The 17,391-nt window shown below is 38.4% G+C and overlaps 1 protein-coding gene across 1 annotated transcript; it reads left to right on the forward strand.

Moving 5' to 3' along the window:
• Positions 1-5,432: 5,432 nt before the first annotated feature.
• LOC147638264 (cytochrome P450 72A397-like) lies at positions 5,433-7,770 on the forward strand. Its single transcript, XM_086798758.1, has 6 exons — positions 5,433-5,600; positions 5,755-5,778; positions 5,822-5,968; positions 6,289-6,554; positions 6,684-7,074; positions 7,152-7,770. Exons 1-6 carry the CDS (start codon positions 5,433-5,435, stop codon positions 7,587-7,589), a joined length of 1,434 nt encoding a protein of 477 aa, XP_086654884.1. The 3' UTR covers positions 7,590-7,770.
• Positions 7,771-17,391: the final 9,621 nt, after the last annotated feature.

A 17,391-nucleotide genomic window follows, 5' to 3' on the forward strand; every position in this document is an offset into this window, starting at 1 on the left:
TAACTTGTTGAGGTAATACAAAAGTATCTTTCTCATCATTCCAAAACTTGGTGGAATCAATTTGAAAGAACCCATTTGAATGTTTCTTTACAATTGCTTGAGCACCTCTATATATCACCTTAAACGATTTGATATCAAAGATGAATAGACTAAATGATCTAAATCCAACCTTAAGAATATCTTGAATAGTTTCACAATACTCAAGATTGTCCTCTATGTCACTGGTATCAGGTCTACTAGTTTGACTTTCTTGCTCAAACATTACCATCACATCACAATCAAATGTGTTTCTTTTAGAATCCACACGCTCTATGCAAAAGTGCCTTCCCTCTAACCATATTGCATTATATAGTTTGTACTAACATTAAACAAAATCATAACATTTAGTATAGTGCATTAAACAAGGTATATAATGACTAAAGCATGAGACAGGATAAAGAATGTACTTACTTGAGGGTCACATCCTCTTGCATACTCATGCTCTTCTCTTGTGATCATCTCTCCATTTTGCGATACCATCAATATTGTCATACGAAGCCATTCTATATTGATCACATTTGGTAGAGGTTCCAAGCCGGGTGGGAATGGCAAGCATCTATTGATTGCATCCTTGTATCTCCCAATCCACTTCTCCATGATGGAACTATTTAGAATGCAAAATGTATTCACCTTGTGGCATAATGCTTCATCCAGTCTTCGTTGCCTTCCTTTTCCTTGTGGCACATTAGTGATTAAATGGCACATTAGTGATTAAATGGTCATCCTCCTCATTGCTCCACAATCGTGGCATGGAAGGATCTATGTGAGATAGATGTGTTGAGATATACACAAGAGACTCTTGTATCAACCATCTCTCTGCCATGCTTGCTTCTAGCCTTGATATTTGTCTCACAAAGTCCTTTAAGGTTTTCATGAACCTTTTAAGGAAAAACACCCATCGAACATGCACAACACCACAAGGCGCCACTTCATCAGCCAAATGGCTATGTAAGGTTTCCTCCTCTTGTGACATTGGAGCTTTCTCACTATCATCTATGACCTCCCATCCAAAGAAGTCATTCACCATGTCATCCATGATGAGATTCTCTTCCTCCTCATGTGGCAATGGTGGGTGATTTTGCTGACTATACAGCAACATTTAGTAGCATTCCAGCAATACTTTCAGCAACAATGAAATTCTTTAAGAACATAAGCATTCCAAGAACCATTCACTTATACTAAATTGGGGATTCCAAGTAGTTTACAGTGATGATTTCCTAGTACTTAACATCTATTTCTTGGTAGAATGCATGAAGTACTTATGTTCGCTCAATAATGTTCAAAGTAACATACTTTAATCTAAGGAGAGGGGTTCTGTAAATTTTAGAGAAAAACATACATATAAGGAAGGGGGTGACATAGTCATTGTTAAAGGTATCCTTATAAGCTTAAATAGGGGGGTGTTATTATCTTATGAGCATCATATATAGGGGGTTTTCTTGAGGTTAATGCACACAAGTGACATACCCTTTTATTGTGAGTGAATCCCCTAGGGTTAGGTGGAAGAGTTTTGTGTGCTAATAATGCATCAGATATGCCATCAAAGGCATTGGCAATGTGGAATTGACTTCATGCTTTGGGATCCTTATACTCTTGCTAACACCTTGTATGTACCCGAAATCTGCAAGAATCTCATTTTTATCTCAGCACTTGCCAAAGTTGGCTTGAAAATTCAGCTTTTTGATCATTGTTGTTCCACAACAAAATTGCTTCAGATGCACTTCTCTTATTTGGTACACTACGCAATGGCCTATACAGGCTTGACATGTATGAAAGGAGTATTAATACTCATGTAGATGCCATGATTGTATCCATGCCATAGATTCAGCGTGACACTAAGATTTGGCATGCTCGGTTTGGTCACTTAAATTTTCCATCTCTTCTACAATTATAACGTCAAGCTATGGTTCATGAGCTGCCACCTATGTAGCTCCCCCACAAGCATGTATGCGAGGAGTGTATACTGAGAAAGATGCATCTTTAGTCCTGTCCTAAAGATGGCATTGTCTGTGCTACTCGCCCATTGCACACAGCTGGTTCACAGCAGTGATCTCTGTGGTCCTATGCGGGCTCCCTATTTTGGTGGACATTTGTACTTCATGACTTTTATTGATGACTATACATGCTTCTACTAGGTGTATGGTCTGAAAGTCAAATTAGATGCCTTGTCAACTTTCCGTTAGTTTCTTCCTCTCACTGAAAATTCTTACAATCATAAGCTACTAACATTGTGTACTGATAGAGGGGGAGAATATTTATCCAATGAGTTTACTACTTTCATGCTGTCCCATGGCATTTCTCATCAATGTGCTACTCCTTACACACCATAGCCGAGCAGTGTAGCTGAACATCAGAATCAGACACTCATGGAAATGGCCACATGTATGCCTAAAGGCAAGGATTTGCCCTCTAGATTTTGGCGTGAAGTGGTCATGTGTGCCAGTTATGAACTTAACCATGATCTAATTAAAGCCTTGAAATTTATGATAGCTTATGAAGCTTGGAATGGCAAAATTCTAGTCATGTGTGTACTCGACTATCTAGCTTATGTGCATGTACCAGCACAATACAGACATAAGCTTGAAGTAAAGGCTTTGAAATGCATTTTTGTGGAGTATAGCAATGATAGCAAAGGATATCGGCTGTATGTTTTATCTAGTCAAAAGCTGATTGTATCCAGAGATGTCTTCTTTGATGAATTTGCACCTCAACCCATGCTTTCCTATTGGCTACAACTATTAATTTATTCTCTCGATGTATTTGATACATTGCTGCCTTTGTTTGATACTAGTGTTGGCTCTTTGAGCCCACCTTGGCTCTGACTCAGCAACCTGGTCTGCAGCTCATCAATAAATTCAATCAACGATGTCCCTATTGCTCTTTGGATCAGCAACCCTTTAATTCGGATGCCTTCGGTGATGCATTAATTGAAGAGGATACATGTATTCGTGATTCTCATCAGATTCCACGCTGGCTCTAAGCTACTTTGTGTGACATCAAGCTACCTCAACCTTTTCTAGGAAGAACACGAGCTGCCTCTCTCGACATGCATCTCATTCTGTCAACATAGCCCCTGTCGGGGCTAGCGCACTGAATGAGGAGCTGATTTCTTACTTTGATGCTTTGGAGGATGACAATTAGGTTTCAACCATGTATTCAAAATTAGATTCCATTGCCATAAATGATACATGGGAGTTATGTGATCTGCCTACTACTATGGCAAATGTGCTATAGGCCCCAAGTGGGTGTTTAAGCTGAAACAGAAGCTTGACGGCTCAGTTGATCGGTATAAGGCTTGATTAGTCACCAAGGGCTATGCCCAAAGGGAAGGCATTGACTATGATGGTTTTGCACCTACATCACATATGATGACCATTTTGACTCCGGTTGCATTGGCTACACATAAAGGTTAGAATGTGCATCAATTGGATGTTAAACTGCATTTCTAAATGGTGATTTGTAGGAAGAGGTTTATGTCATGCAACCTACTCGCTTTGTTTAGTAGGTTGCAAACCATGAGGTATGCAGATTGTGCAAACCATGAGGTATGCAGATTGTGCAAAGCACCATATGGCCTTAAACATGCTCCTCGTGCTTCGAATTAGAAGATACATGGATACTTGCTCTCTTGCCTATTTCACAATAGCACTCTTTATGTCCGCATGAAAAAGATCATCTCCTTATCCTCGATCATTATGTGGACGATCTACTCATGAGACAGGCCTTGACTGCGACGAGGGGCACATTTCACCTTTCATCTCGCTGACCTACAAAATACATCACATTGCACCTTTCATCTCGCTGACCTACAAAATACATTTGACATTTTCGACATGGGTCTTCTGCATTATTATTTAGGTATCCAATTTGTTCTGACTGAGGGGGGCATCATGTTATCTCAACAAAGATACATTCAACAACTCTTGGAACGCTTTCAAATGACAGATTGCAAACCTGTTTCTATTCCTATATGGAACCTGGTCTCCACTTCCTTTCTAGGGAGGAGTTTGAAGCTTTCCGACAAGCTCTAAACTTATTACCTCTACCAGGATAGTCTGCTACACCTTGTATCAGTTCACACCATTCACTTTAGGGGGGGTTGTTGGCCTTCTGCCTCTAAGAAATTCAGGTCGTCACTCACGGGCACTTTTTACCCTGTGTGCTTGAAGGGGTTTTTTTCCCATGAGAACACACCCTTAGCATGTTATCAGTCACGTCAGTATGAGTACGTTGTACTCCACATGCTCATTAATCAATTGGTTACGTTCCAGCTGTCGCTATGTTGCTCTCTAAGATTTTGTGTGTGTTTTGTCTGAGTCTATGCAGAGTATCTCCTTTCACATCCAACACAAACTTCATTTCGAATGTTATATAGAGACTCTGCAGGATGGTGATTTGCCCATTCCACCAAACTAGGGCATTGTGTAAAGTGTGGTAGCGCAACATTTTAGTAAAAGAAATTCCACCTCTTACATAGCAGCCGTCTTTTCGACAGTCTCTAGATCATCCACATCCTTTCCAGAATCAAGATCGTCCTTCTGGATCTCCTCCTCAGCTAGCTGAACATGTTCCAACTGTTGGTGCTGCTAACATCAGGACTCACGCATTAAGGCGAGGCGAGGTTCAGTTTTATTACTTGACTATATGGTGAGAGTACCAATCCGAAACCAAAATCGAAATCCAACAATCTGGAAAATTTGGGGAAAAGATATTTATTTATTTTCTCAAATAGATTCTTAGACAAATACATCGTTCTGCTCATATTATAGACATTGATTTTAGGTAGCCGATTAGATAGATTAGGATTAACATATTGTCATAATATATTTACTTAGAAAATTATAGAATCTTGGCAAGATTCATTATTACTTATCCAAATAATCCTAATCATCAAGTGGATGGGCGTCGCGTTAGTCTAGTCTTCAAGGTGGGTGGACTAGCGGGTGTGCTAGGTGTTAACCTAGGAAATAAATCACCTTAGCTTTATTATTACTTTTACCTTAGCAACTTCTTCTTTGACTTTTTCAAAGTGGACGCCTTTGCAACTTCCTCCTGGGATAAAAACACTTCAAAAAGAGGACACCAGCTTTGAAGCGTCGTCGTCTTAATACATACTAGGCGCCGTCTTAATACATACTAGGGGTGGTTTGAGTTTATATTTGGAACGATTTGGAACGGATCGCAACAAGGAAGGAAGGCGCACACGAAGCTTCATGAGTCTCCTCTTTTGAATACTGAACACTTGTTCTCTACCCTTAATTTCTATATAATATCTATAGACGAGACCATCATATACGGGCAAGTTCAAATAGCCTGTGTTTCATCAAAAAGTTAAATTTGAGAGAACTAGAGCAGCAGCAGCAGCATCGTCGCCAACTTGTGTACTTAATAAGATGATGATGCAGCAGCAGCAACCAGTGGACCTCCTGCAGCTCTTACGTCCCTTCGTTGGTGGTCACACTCTACTGATCTGTACTTCTATGCTAGCCATCGCAATCTCCTCTCTGTTTGGTACTTCTATGCTAGCCAGCAGCAGCAGCAGCTCTTACGTCCCTTCGTTGGTGGTCACACTCTACTGATCTGTACTTCTATGCTAGCCATCGCAATGTCCTCCTTGGAGTGCCTTCAATTCTAAATCTGGATCTTATAAATAATCATCGCCTGATTCGTTTTCTTTGTTGATTATTATTTTGGCCGCTTGGCTTGTTTTTGCAGGTTCCAGGGTTGTGTATTGGAGGGGTAATCTGCCCACCCTCTTGATTAGCAACGCAGATGACGCTAGAAGCATTTTCTCTTCGGATGTGAAGCAATTACACAAGCCCTCTGCTTCCACAGGTTGTTCGGAAATGGTCTCCTTCTTGCCAATGGTGACGACTGGCAACAACAACGCAACATCCTTCGCCCTGCATTCTTCTCTGAGAAGCTCAAGGTTTTCTTTTAAAAAGAATGCTGGGTATTCTCTTGATGAAAATAATAAATGATAAATTCATGTAACCATTGAAATAACCTCTACTTAAATCTTGAAATCTTAATTAAGATGAGTCATATATACGCACATACATATGCATGTACACACGTTTGTATGTGTATATACACACACATATACATATATTATTTTGTTGTTTTTTGGGGGGGGGGATATTTAGCACTATCACAAAATTAAATTTAGTTAAATATTCACTTCTAACTTCCATTGTTGCAAATATTATTTCATTATTTTAAAGCTTTTGTATTTTTATTGTGTGGTAGGAGCTGGTGGCCGACATGGTGGCTAGTTCTTTGGAAATGGTGAAATCATGGGAGAGCCAAGTCAACAGCAACAGCAAGGAGGGACATGTGGCCGCCGACGAGCTAGAGGTGGCACATGACATCAAGAATGTGACAGCTGATATTTTGGCACGCAGCTCATTCGGGTCCAGCTACCTCAAAGGAAAGTATGTGTTTCAGAGACAAGAGCGCCTCCTTGAACTCCTCACAAAGATCGTTGTCCCAAATAGTGTCATCCCATTCTATCAGTAAGTCTGTAGATGATAACGCTCCACGTCAAGTTTAAACTGTTAATTCTTGGATTATATATTACTCTCCACCTTATTGCTCTTCAACACACTTGGTTAAAGTCTAGTTCTTTAATGGGATGTTGTCAGGTACCTTCCCACTCAAACAAATCGTGAGGTCAAGGAGCTGGAGAAGAGAAACAATGAGGAGCTTCGTGAGATCATAGACTCCAAGAGAGAGGCCATGCTGGCTAATGCGACATCACGATCTCAGTCTGATTTGTTGGGCTTGATTTTGGCTGCAGAGGAGCAAGAGGCCAAGGTAGACAACAAGCGAGCTCACCTTACTACACAGCAAGTCATAGATGAATGCAAAACCTTCTTCTTTGCCGGCCATGAGACGACTGCAAACTTGCTTGCATGGACCATGGTTTTGTTATCGCTCAACCAAGAGTGGCAAGAGAAAGCAAGAGACGAAGTGTTGGAAGTATGCGGAGAAAAAGGTGAACCTAAGGCAGACCATCTGAACAAGCTCAAAACTGTAAGGCACACCCACTCTTCCCTTGCTATGCTTCAAAAATTGCTTTTCATTCATGATCTGTATTATTGCACATGCAGGTCGGGATGATATTAAACGAATCATTAAGGTTATATCCCCCCGTGCCACAATATGGGGGACGTGTGACAGTCAACAACGTGAAGGTGGGCGATCGATGGCTGCCAAGAGGGACAGCAGTGACCGTTGCAAGCCTCTACATACATAGGGACAAAGAGGTGTGGGGCGAGGATGCAGACGAGTTTCAGCCAGAGAGGTTTGCAAACGGGGTGTCGAAAGCATGTAAGCACCCCTATGCCTTCATGCCCTTTGGCATGGGACCCCGCATTTGCATTGGCCAAAACTTTGCCATCATGGAGGCCAAGGTCATCCTCTCTCTTATCCTCCAACGCTTTTGTTTCCATCTCTCCCCCAACTATCGCCATGCCCCACTAACTGCCATCACTATGAGACCCAAACACGGCGTCCAAGTCATCCTCAGATCCTTATCAACAAATTAGTCCTTTACGTAAATGGTCATCCTCCCATCCTAAGGCCCTTTAGCCCATATAATGGAGGTCATTAGACCTTTAAGGCTTTCACTTATAGCTGAGGCTTATTCAATCACATGTCATAATTCTTATATCCAATAGTATTGTCATATGTTACTAAGGCGCACTCTCAAGTACATGGATAAATAAAAATTGGTGTGAGCGTCTTGATGTTCCCTACAATATTGTTGTTACCTAGAAGTGTTGCTACTTTTAAGAGACGTATTCCATCTTTGATTTGTAGAATTGAATTAGCCTCTCTTTTTTAGTGTTCTTCTCAATTTGTCATTTCATGGGGGTTCAATCAAAAGACACTTTACTAATAGTTTTTCAAAGTTTAGATCTAAGTAGATTTTAAACATGTTGAGAATTAATTAACTTTTTAAAGAGCTTAGATGGAAAAGGTATCCTTTGATTTTTCTCTTTGCTAAAACGTTAAATAATGGAAAAGAGTATCAATCCCTTAAATTGAGCATCTCTTCTTTTCTCTTGAAAAAAAGAAAAAAAGAAAATACCCCTTGTGTACTTGATGTGTAAGTTTTCAAATGTAATGCACCTCACAACTCTTAAATAAGGCTTTTGTTTGACCAATATTAATTCCTTCAATGGATCATAAAGACTCTCAAAATACATCAACAATTTTGAAACCTTTTTCTTTTAAAAAAACCTTTAAGACTTGTTACTCAAAAAAGAATCTTCAAGTCTTTATGAGTGTTAAAACCCAAATTAAATTCTAAATCTAGTGTAAGTCCTTTATAACTATAAAGTTTGTATACCCTTAATATATTGCTTGTCAACACACTTTTTAAATCTAAGTAATCAAATTAACTTTATTAGAGAATAATAACATCTTTTGTGTGTGTGTGTGTGTGTGTGTGTGTGTGTGTGTGTGTGTTTATATAAACACATACATATATACATACATACATACATATATACATACACACATACATACATACATATATGTGTATGTATGTACACATGTATTTATGTATGCATGTGTGTATATATATATATATATATATGTATGTATATATAAATATATGTATATTTATATGTATGTATGTATGTATGTATGTATGGATATATATATGTGTGTGTGTGTGTGTGTGTGTATGTATACACACACACACACACACACACACACATATATATATATATATATGTATGTATATATATATATATGTATGTATATATATATATATATGTATATATGTATATATGTATATATATATATGTGGTGTGTGTGTGTGTGTGTGTGTGTGTGTATATATATATATATATATATATGTATGTATGTATGTATGTATGTATGTATTTATTTATATATATGTATGTGTATATATATATATATACATATATATAAATAAATAACTCACATAAGATGAAGAGTTAACTAAGGACAAGGTTAATAGTTAAAAAGGGGAGATATTTAGAAGCAATGATGCATTTTTGACACCTCTGCATGGGGATTTCCCCCTCATGAATGAGGCGCCTACTTCACATGTGCAATTGACTTTTAAATCTTCAAAAATTGAGATATTTCATCTCTCTTCATCTCTCCTCTCTTCTAATTCAAGCCTAGTTCCAAAAAGTTAGTTCAATTGACCTAAAAATGGTCAAAAATTGACCAAACTGAGTTGGAAATTTCTAGAATCAGTTTGTTTGGTTAGGAGCTCAATTTTTCCTATAAATAGAAGCCCTCCCCTTTGTTGAAAACTCAATAGTATTTATGCACTGTTACTCTACTCCTCCCAAGCCAAGAACTGTGAATTCATTAATAATTCACTAGTTTTTGACATTTCTCTCTTCCAAAGATTGGTGAACATTCTTATTACAAACAAGAGTTGAACCCTCAAACCATCAAGCCAAAGAAAAGCTCCAAGAAACTATGTAAGTAGAGATTCTTGTAATTTTTTTTATTGATTTTATGTTTTTCTAATGTTTATGATTGTTTGAAGTGATAAATGGAAGCTATGCCTTGATCGAAAGGCTTTTCCCATCTCTCTTCTTAGAATCAACCCTTCTTTATCCTAGTTAAAGTGATAATTATTGAAATTAAACTTTTTATAATGTTTTCTCTTTTATAAGTGAATTTTGATTAGTCTAGATTACTTTAAATCAATTAAGAGTTGATTTTTAAGACAAATTAAGTAGAAAAATTTAAAAAATGGTCAGCCATACAAAGGAGGTTATGGTGAATTTTTTTGGAAATAAGTATTATCTTTTATTATGCTAAAAGAGTAATTCCTATCAATTCTACACTCTAAAAGTGTCATTTTCATGCATAGAAGATGCATATTGATTATTATTTTTTATGCATAAAGGAATAATTTTCTTTATTATAAAAGTGTTACTTTCATCAAAATAGATTTTTATACATAAATGAATAATTTTCTTTTATTATGAAAGTGTTACTTTCATCAAAATAGATTTTTATACATAAAGGAATAATTTTCTTTTATTATGAAAGTGTTACTTTCATCAAAATAGATTTTTATGCATAAAGGAATAATTTTCTTTTATAAAAGTGTTACTTTTATCATAATTGATTTTCATGCATAAAAGTATGCACAAAAGATTATTATTTTTATATAAAAGTGTTACTTTTATCATAGATGATTTTTATGCATAAATGGGTGCATAAAAGATATTTTTTTATATATTAAAAGTGTGATTTTCATCATAAATGAATTGTATGCATAAAAGATATTTTTATATTAAAAGTGTGATTTCCATCATAAATGATTTTATGCATAAATAGGATGCATAAGAAAAATTCTTTTATTCAAAAAGAGTAATTCCTAATAAATTAGATTTATGCATGGGAAGATGCATAAAGAATTTATTTTAATCCAAAAGTTATTCTCATCAATTTGATTTTATGCATAGAAAGATGCATAAAGAAATCTATTTTTAGTTCAAAAGAGTTATTTTCATCAATTTTGATTTTATGCATAAGAAGAAGCATAAAAGATTGAAATTTTAATTCAAAAGTGTCATTTTCATTTAAATAAATTTATGCGTAAGAAGATGCATAAAAGATTGATTTCTATTTCGAAAGTGTTATTCTCCTTAAAATGAAATTTATGCATAAATAGATGCGTAAAGAAATCTTATATCAAAAATAAGAATTCTCTTGTATTCTATAAATAGATACGAGGATGTGAAACGAATCAGATAGATGAAAATGAACGAGGAATAGATGGAGATGTATGTATGTGAAAGAATGGACGTAGTTATATGTATGTGAAAGAAATGATGTAGATGTATGTATGTGAAGGATGTATGTGAAAGGAAAGATGTATGTGGAAATGGATGTATGAATGTAGATATGGAATGTGGATATGGATATGGATGTATGTGAATGTAAATGTGGATATGGATGTATGGATGTATGTATGTAGATGTGGATGTATGAATGAGGATGTGAAAATGGATGTATGGATGTAGATGTGGATGTATGGATGTGGATGTATGGATATATGTATGTGGATGTGGATGTATGAATGAGGATGTGAAAATGGATGTATGGATGTATATGTGGACGTGGATTTATAGATGTGGATGTGGATATGGATGTATGAATGTGGATGTGGATGTATGGATGTGGATATGGATGTGTATGTATGAATGCGGATGTGGAATTAGATGTATGATGTGGATGTACGAATGTGGATGTGTATGTAGAATAATGAATGTGAATGTGTATGTGAAATAATGTGTCATCGATATGAGTGAATGGATGAGAATGAGTACACATATGAGTGGAATGTGGAATAAGTAATGTGGACTAAGGAGGGATAATGTGGAAAGACGAGAGTTCGATATAGAAACTGTATTTTGTGACTTGTTTGTAAATGACTGTTTTATGTCAAGAATGCTAGGGAAGCATTTTGACCGTCTTGTGGTTAAGGTCATGGAGACCTAATTGATAAAGTTGCAACTGCTGATGGAGAGTCAATGGAGGACATCTCGCGTAGCAAGGTCGACCGAGGTCTTGACCAGCCTCGGTTCGATTTAAATGGTGAGCTTCCGGTACGGTGGATGAGGGACCAAGGAAGCGGCCTATGAGTGAAGCACTAGGTCACCTGCGAAGGATCCTAGAGGGTGCTGACCATACGGTGCTCGGGCTCTGGGTCGCCAAAGATACCCACACGTGCGTCGTGGAAGATATTGGAACAAGGAGTAAGAGTTGTTTTCTGAAACCGGGCATGGATCTGGTTGATTGACCTTGCTGGTCCTCAACAGATGAGTCCATGGCTCTCTTATATGGATCTGTTGATTGATCTTGCTGATCTTCAACAAGGATTCCATCTTGATTTTCATATGTGAAAGTATTCCCGGGTACTATGAGCTAGGAATTATTGAAAAGGCCCCTGAGTGAACAGGTGGTGAGCGTTCTGGTTGCCAATGATGCCATAAGTACATCGATGAATGAATGATTGGAAATATGGATTCAACCAGAGAATTCGAGGATTGTCATCAGCGACATAATGGTTTCATTAAAGGATTGTTTTAAAGTTAGTTGATGCTGAGAAAAAAGTAATTTCATATTGGGTGTGTAAGTGGTGTGACTAGTTTTATGTTTGCATGAACTTCCGGCTAGGGGGCCTGGGAACTCTTTTCCCTGGTACCCGAGACAAAACCTAACCAAATTCCTAATTGGATCCCATCACTACAGTGGTTGGGTGGTTGGCTAACCCATGGGACTGGATGGGGTTAGGCTGGACTGATGGATCCGTAAATCGAGACTCAATTTCTATTATTACGATAGATGAAGTAAATCTCGAATAGTAATTGTTCTATGGCTGTGCCTCTTGATGGGAAAAAAAGTATTGATCCCAATGATCCAAGTGCAAGTTTCTTCCTTGATCTGACCGAGTATCTTTATAGGTGCAGTCGGATCAGTTTGATCAGTAATGGTCTTGACTACGTTAGAGTAAAAAGTTATCCTGGTAGAATCGCTCGTGCTTTCCGGGTAAAGGAAGTTTTTTCGGGTTCGGTTTTGGAAAAACCGACGGATTAGTCTCTTGTCCGGATATCCGTGGTGGACGAGGCCCCGAGTGTGGGACCCTGCCTCGCGTAAGAAGTGCTACTTCCGCTGCTAGCACCCCGAATCCATTGCGTGGTAGGGACAGGGATCTCACAGTTGGTATCAGAGCTATTTGGCTAATGAGGATCAACCGCCGAGAAGCCAAATATGTCAAAAATTTATCAAGAAGCACTAACAGGTTGTAATTGTGTGATAAAATTCATACAATTTGATATTCAAACTGAAATTCGTAAATCAGTAATTGGGTCTTCAGATGGAAGTACCGCAATTGTATGGAATCCCTGACTTGCTTGAGGCCTAGACATGATGGTATTTACCTTATAGTTCCAAGAACTACTGACTACCCGTATATACCGAGGGTATAACTGCAGCTCTTTATTGGCACTATATACGAGTAAATCTAAGACTTGAAATTATAAGCATTAATGCTATCCAGATGATGAATTTGAATGTGGTTGATATGATTTTTAAATTCTGGTTGTAAACTGATGAATTGATTTGGATTCTGATTGAAAAATGATGACTCTTGAAATTTGGTTGAAATGTAATAAGCTGAGCGAAACCACAATGAGGATGAATGGGATGAGGCCCTGTGATGATGTTCTTAACTGGAATGATGTTAATGACTTCAGCCAATCACTATGAGATTAGTAGATTGTGCTGACAGATTGCTACTGTAAACTTTTGTCCAGTGGATCAAGTTATAAATTAAAAATCTGAAAAATTGAAATCCCCATGGAGGATTGTTTAGATAGAAAAATCCAGTCTGATGGACCATTACTGTGTTAAAGATATGAATGAGATATTCTGAATGAATTGTTATTTATGCGTTCTATATGAGTATCTTTACCCCATGATTATGTGGGGAGCTGACCTATTTAAAGAACCCGAGAATCATTTGAATCAAAAATCGGATTGAATCATAAATAAAGAAACTTAACAAGAATTTTCGTATTGATAGGAACATGGATCGAGGTCGTCGTGGTAGAAATGTTAACCCCCAACTCGATGAAGAAGAGCTCGACCTGGATGTTCATAAAACTCTTCATAGTTCGCAGCCTAGACCTTTCAAGGGTGAAGAGGAAAACTTAGGCGAGGCTGTGGAGAAATGGATCGAATCAATGGAAGAATACTTCGATGTCATCGGGTACAATGAGAAGAGCAAAATGGCTCTTGCAAGGCTGAAGATAGTGGAGATAGCTAGAGTGGCATGGAGAAACCACTGCGAGACAAACCATCTCGACCGAAATACCCAAACCTGGACGGATCTCAAGGCTTACCTCAGAAAGAGGTTTTGTCCCCCAGGCTTTCTTGAAACTAAGATGAATGAGTTCTTGGAACTAAAGCAGGAAAACCGGACAATTGAAGCGTACCATCAGGCTTTTGCCCTTCTCCTTAAATATTCCCCTCAATTGGATGAAGAGCAGTTGATGGCCATGTTCATTCGGGGAATGAACGAGCCATTGGATACTTTAGTCAAGAATGCTAAACCTATCTCAATAGCCGAAGCAGTGAGAATGGCGAAGGATTTCGCCAAAGCCTTTGATGTCAAAGTCCCGCCAAAGCCAACACCGTCACCTTTCAAAAGGTTTTTATTCCCAGAAGGTGATTCCAACCTTCCTCCGCCTAAGAGATATCAGGGTAAAACCCAGGATATGGAAAGTTCCAAAATGGAAGAAATGTCCTTTTCCCAAAACTCAATCCCCTGGAATTCAACTTCAGAAGTTCCACCCTTGAACAAGAGAGTGAAATGCTATAACTGTCAAGGATTTGGACATCGCAGTATGGATTGCCCAACTCCTTTTGGATCAAGGTTTTCAGGGCAGGGAAATCAGGGGTCAAGATTCCAGACTCCAGTCCCTTCCTTCCAGAGTAATCAGGGTTCTATCCGCCAAAATCAGGGAAATCCCAAAGGTAGACCCTCTATCCAACCTACAGTTTTAATCCAAAGTAATGCAAGACCTCTACCTTAGAATAGGGGAAGTCAAAAAGAGTTGTTCCCAAATCGGCCGTCCACTTCCAAGGCAGTAACGTTGGAAGTGATTGAAGAAGAAGAAGATGATGAAAAAGATCATACTCCACCTGCGAGATGAGGACATCTCGCATTTTTTTTAAGTGGGGTAGAATGTAAGATTCCTCCCCCAGCCTTCAAGGTATACAGGAGTAAGAACCTCCCTTTCTGATCTTATAATTATTCCCTCTCTAAAATAAAAGAAAGATTCTGTTTAAGAAGGAAGACCCTTTCCCCAGAATACTTTCTCAAGAGCCCCACCTGTTTTAAGGATTCAGAACGATGAGTTCAGAAGTGAGAACCGGTGTTTTGGATGCCAAGGTCTTGGTCATCAGTTAAAAGACTGCCCGACTCCTGCCATGTCAAGGGCACAGGGAAGTCAAGAACCCCAAATTCAGAGACCAATCCCTTCATACCAATCTAATCAGGGTCCATCTCGCCCAAGCCAGGGTAACCCCAGAAGAACTCTAGCTCATCCATCTGCCTCTGTCCAGAATAACCTCAGAACTCCTTTCCAGAACTGGGACAACCAAAGAGAAAGAATTCCGCCTTAGATTGCAGTAGCCAGAGCAGTCGCAATTTCAGATGTAGTAGAAGAGAAAAAAGGACAGATCTATGATACAATTGAAAACCAAGGGCCTAACCGACAATTCTCAATCATCCATACTCCAGCAGAGTATCAGGGTAAACCAAGTAATCAAAGATATACTTCAGTCATGCTGTGTGGCAAGGAACCCAAGAAGTGGCTAAGCTATCTGCACCTAGTCGAGTTCACCTACAATGCTTCTTATCACAGAAGTATTGGGATGAGCCCTTTTAAAGCTCTGTATGGACAAGATTGCTTAACTCCATTAACTAGGTCCGACCCATTGACTAGGGTCGAGATGTCCAGACAAATACTTGACGACATGGAGTAGCAGATGCAGGCAATTCATAAAGATATAAAAGCTGCCCAAGATCGACAGAAGCAGTATGCAAATAAGAAGAGGACAGTCAGAGAATTCAAAGAAGCAGATATGGTCTTCATTCGAGTACGGCCCAAAAGAAGTTCTTTATCTCTTGGGAAGTATAAGAAGTTATCCCCCAGATATTGTGGGCCATATCTGATTTCAAAGAAAGTAGGTGACTTAGCCTACGAGCTTCTTTTACCTCCTCATCTCAAAGTTCATAATGTATTTCATGTAAGCCTTCTAAAGAAATATGTGCCAAGCCCAAATCATGGAAAGACGGTAAAACTTCAGTTGTAAGATACACCGTCGGCTTCTAGGTTACGCTAGTTCCTTCTTTTATATAAGTCATAACTCTTACTTGTCGCTCGCAGTAATCTTACTTCCATTGATCTCCTTTCTTTCTTAATCTCTTTTATGGCTTGGCAGCAGGACTTGGTTTTATCCATGATGATTTCTTACCTTCAAGATGCAAGCGAGTCTGTAAAGAAGGATTTTATAGAACTGTATGAGCGCTTACTTTTCCCTCACTTGGAAACTTTTGTAGCACAGACCAAATGGCAGACCTATCGAGACATAACTAGGGTAACACCGTGGGGTCAGCATCACTTTCGTAACAATGTCCACTTGGCTATGGTTATTGAAGCTTTGGGTTTGGGTCCCCGATACTATTGCGTGATGAGATCAAGGCATGGTGGGTTTTCTAAGCGGGTCTTCTTACTTGCGTGTTTTCTTCCTCACCAGAAGATATGCCTTTATCCCATTTTTGGCTTGCCTCTTAGAGGTCCTTTTATTAGGTCACCTCATACCAATGAGGTAGGTGCTGCAATAACCGACCGAATTATTCCCATTATTAGATGAGTTACCTTATACGTGTGCTGCTTGTGAGTACTGCTTTTGTGACCACTGACCATATGATGGACGGGCTTATTGAATTGTAAAAAGTTCTTCTATCTTGCTGTGTATGTTCCAAGAGTGTATAAAGTTGAAATCTTTGTTCTTGTCTTGAGTCTTGCTTTCTTTGAGACTTTTCTTGGTAGTTACTCTTAATTAAATTTTCTCTTAGTCTTATATTCTTGCATCTTGCGGAATTACCCCAATTTGCAAGATGAGGGCATCTCGCGTTTTTCAAGTGGGAGAGAATGTAAGATTCCTCCCCAGCCTCTCAAGATGTCCAGCATCTTCCCCCTGTAATCAATCCCCTCTTCAGAAATATAAAAGATCTTGTCTCTGCCTGTTTTGACATAGAGAGAGAAAATATTCTAGAGAGAGAATATTTAAATTTTGAATATTTTTAGATAAAAAAATTTCTCATATTATTAAAATAAGTTCCCCTGAAATCAAAGTTCAAAAAGATTTTCAGAAAGTGCATTAGAAATTAAGTATAATATTGTTAAGAGGCATTATCCTAGGGGTGAAGATTTTTTCGAAATTTCAAATTAAGGTTCCTATGGGCCAATAAGATCAATCCATGTGTGGGGAGGAGATAAATCCAATTTGTAAAAGAAATTACCTAAAAATGAGTAAATGCTCACATAAGATGAAGAGTTGACTAAGGACAAGGTTAATAGTTAAAAAGGGGAGATATTTAGAAGCAATGATGCATTTTTGACACCTCTGCATGGGGATTTCCCCCTCATGAATGAGGCGCCTACTTCACATGTGCAATTGACATTCCACATCCTTATTCATAAGACACCTCTAAGAGGGAACTTAATCCATTCACCTACCTAAAGTGTGAGATCCCTCTGCCCCCTC

This window comes from Cibotium barometz, chromosome 5 (genome assembly GCF_041138505.1).
Source record: "Cibotium barometz isolate CiBa-2024 chromosome 5, ASM4113850v1, whole genome shotgun sequence".
NCBI lineage: Eukaryota > Viridiplantae > Streptophyta > Polypodiopsida > Cyatheales > Cibotiaceae > Cibotium > Cibotium barometz.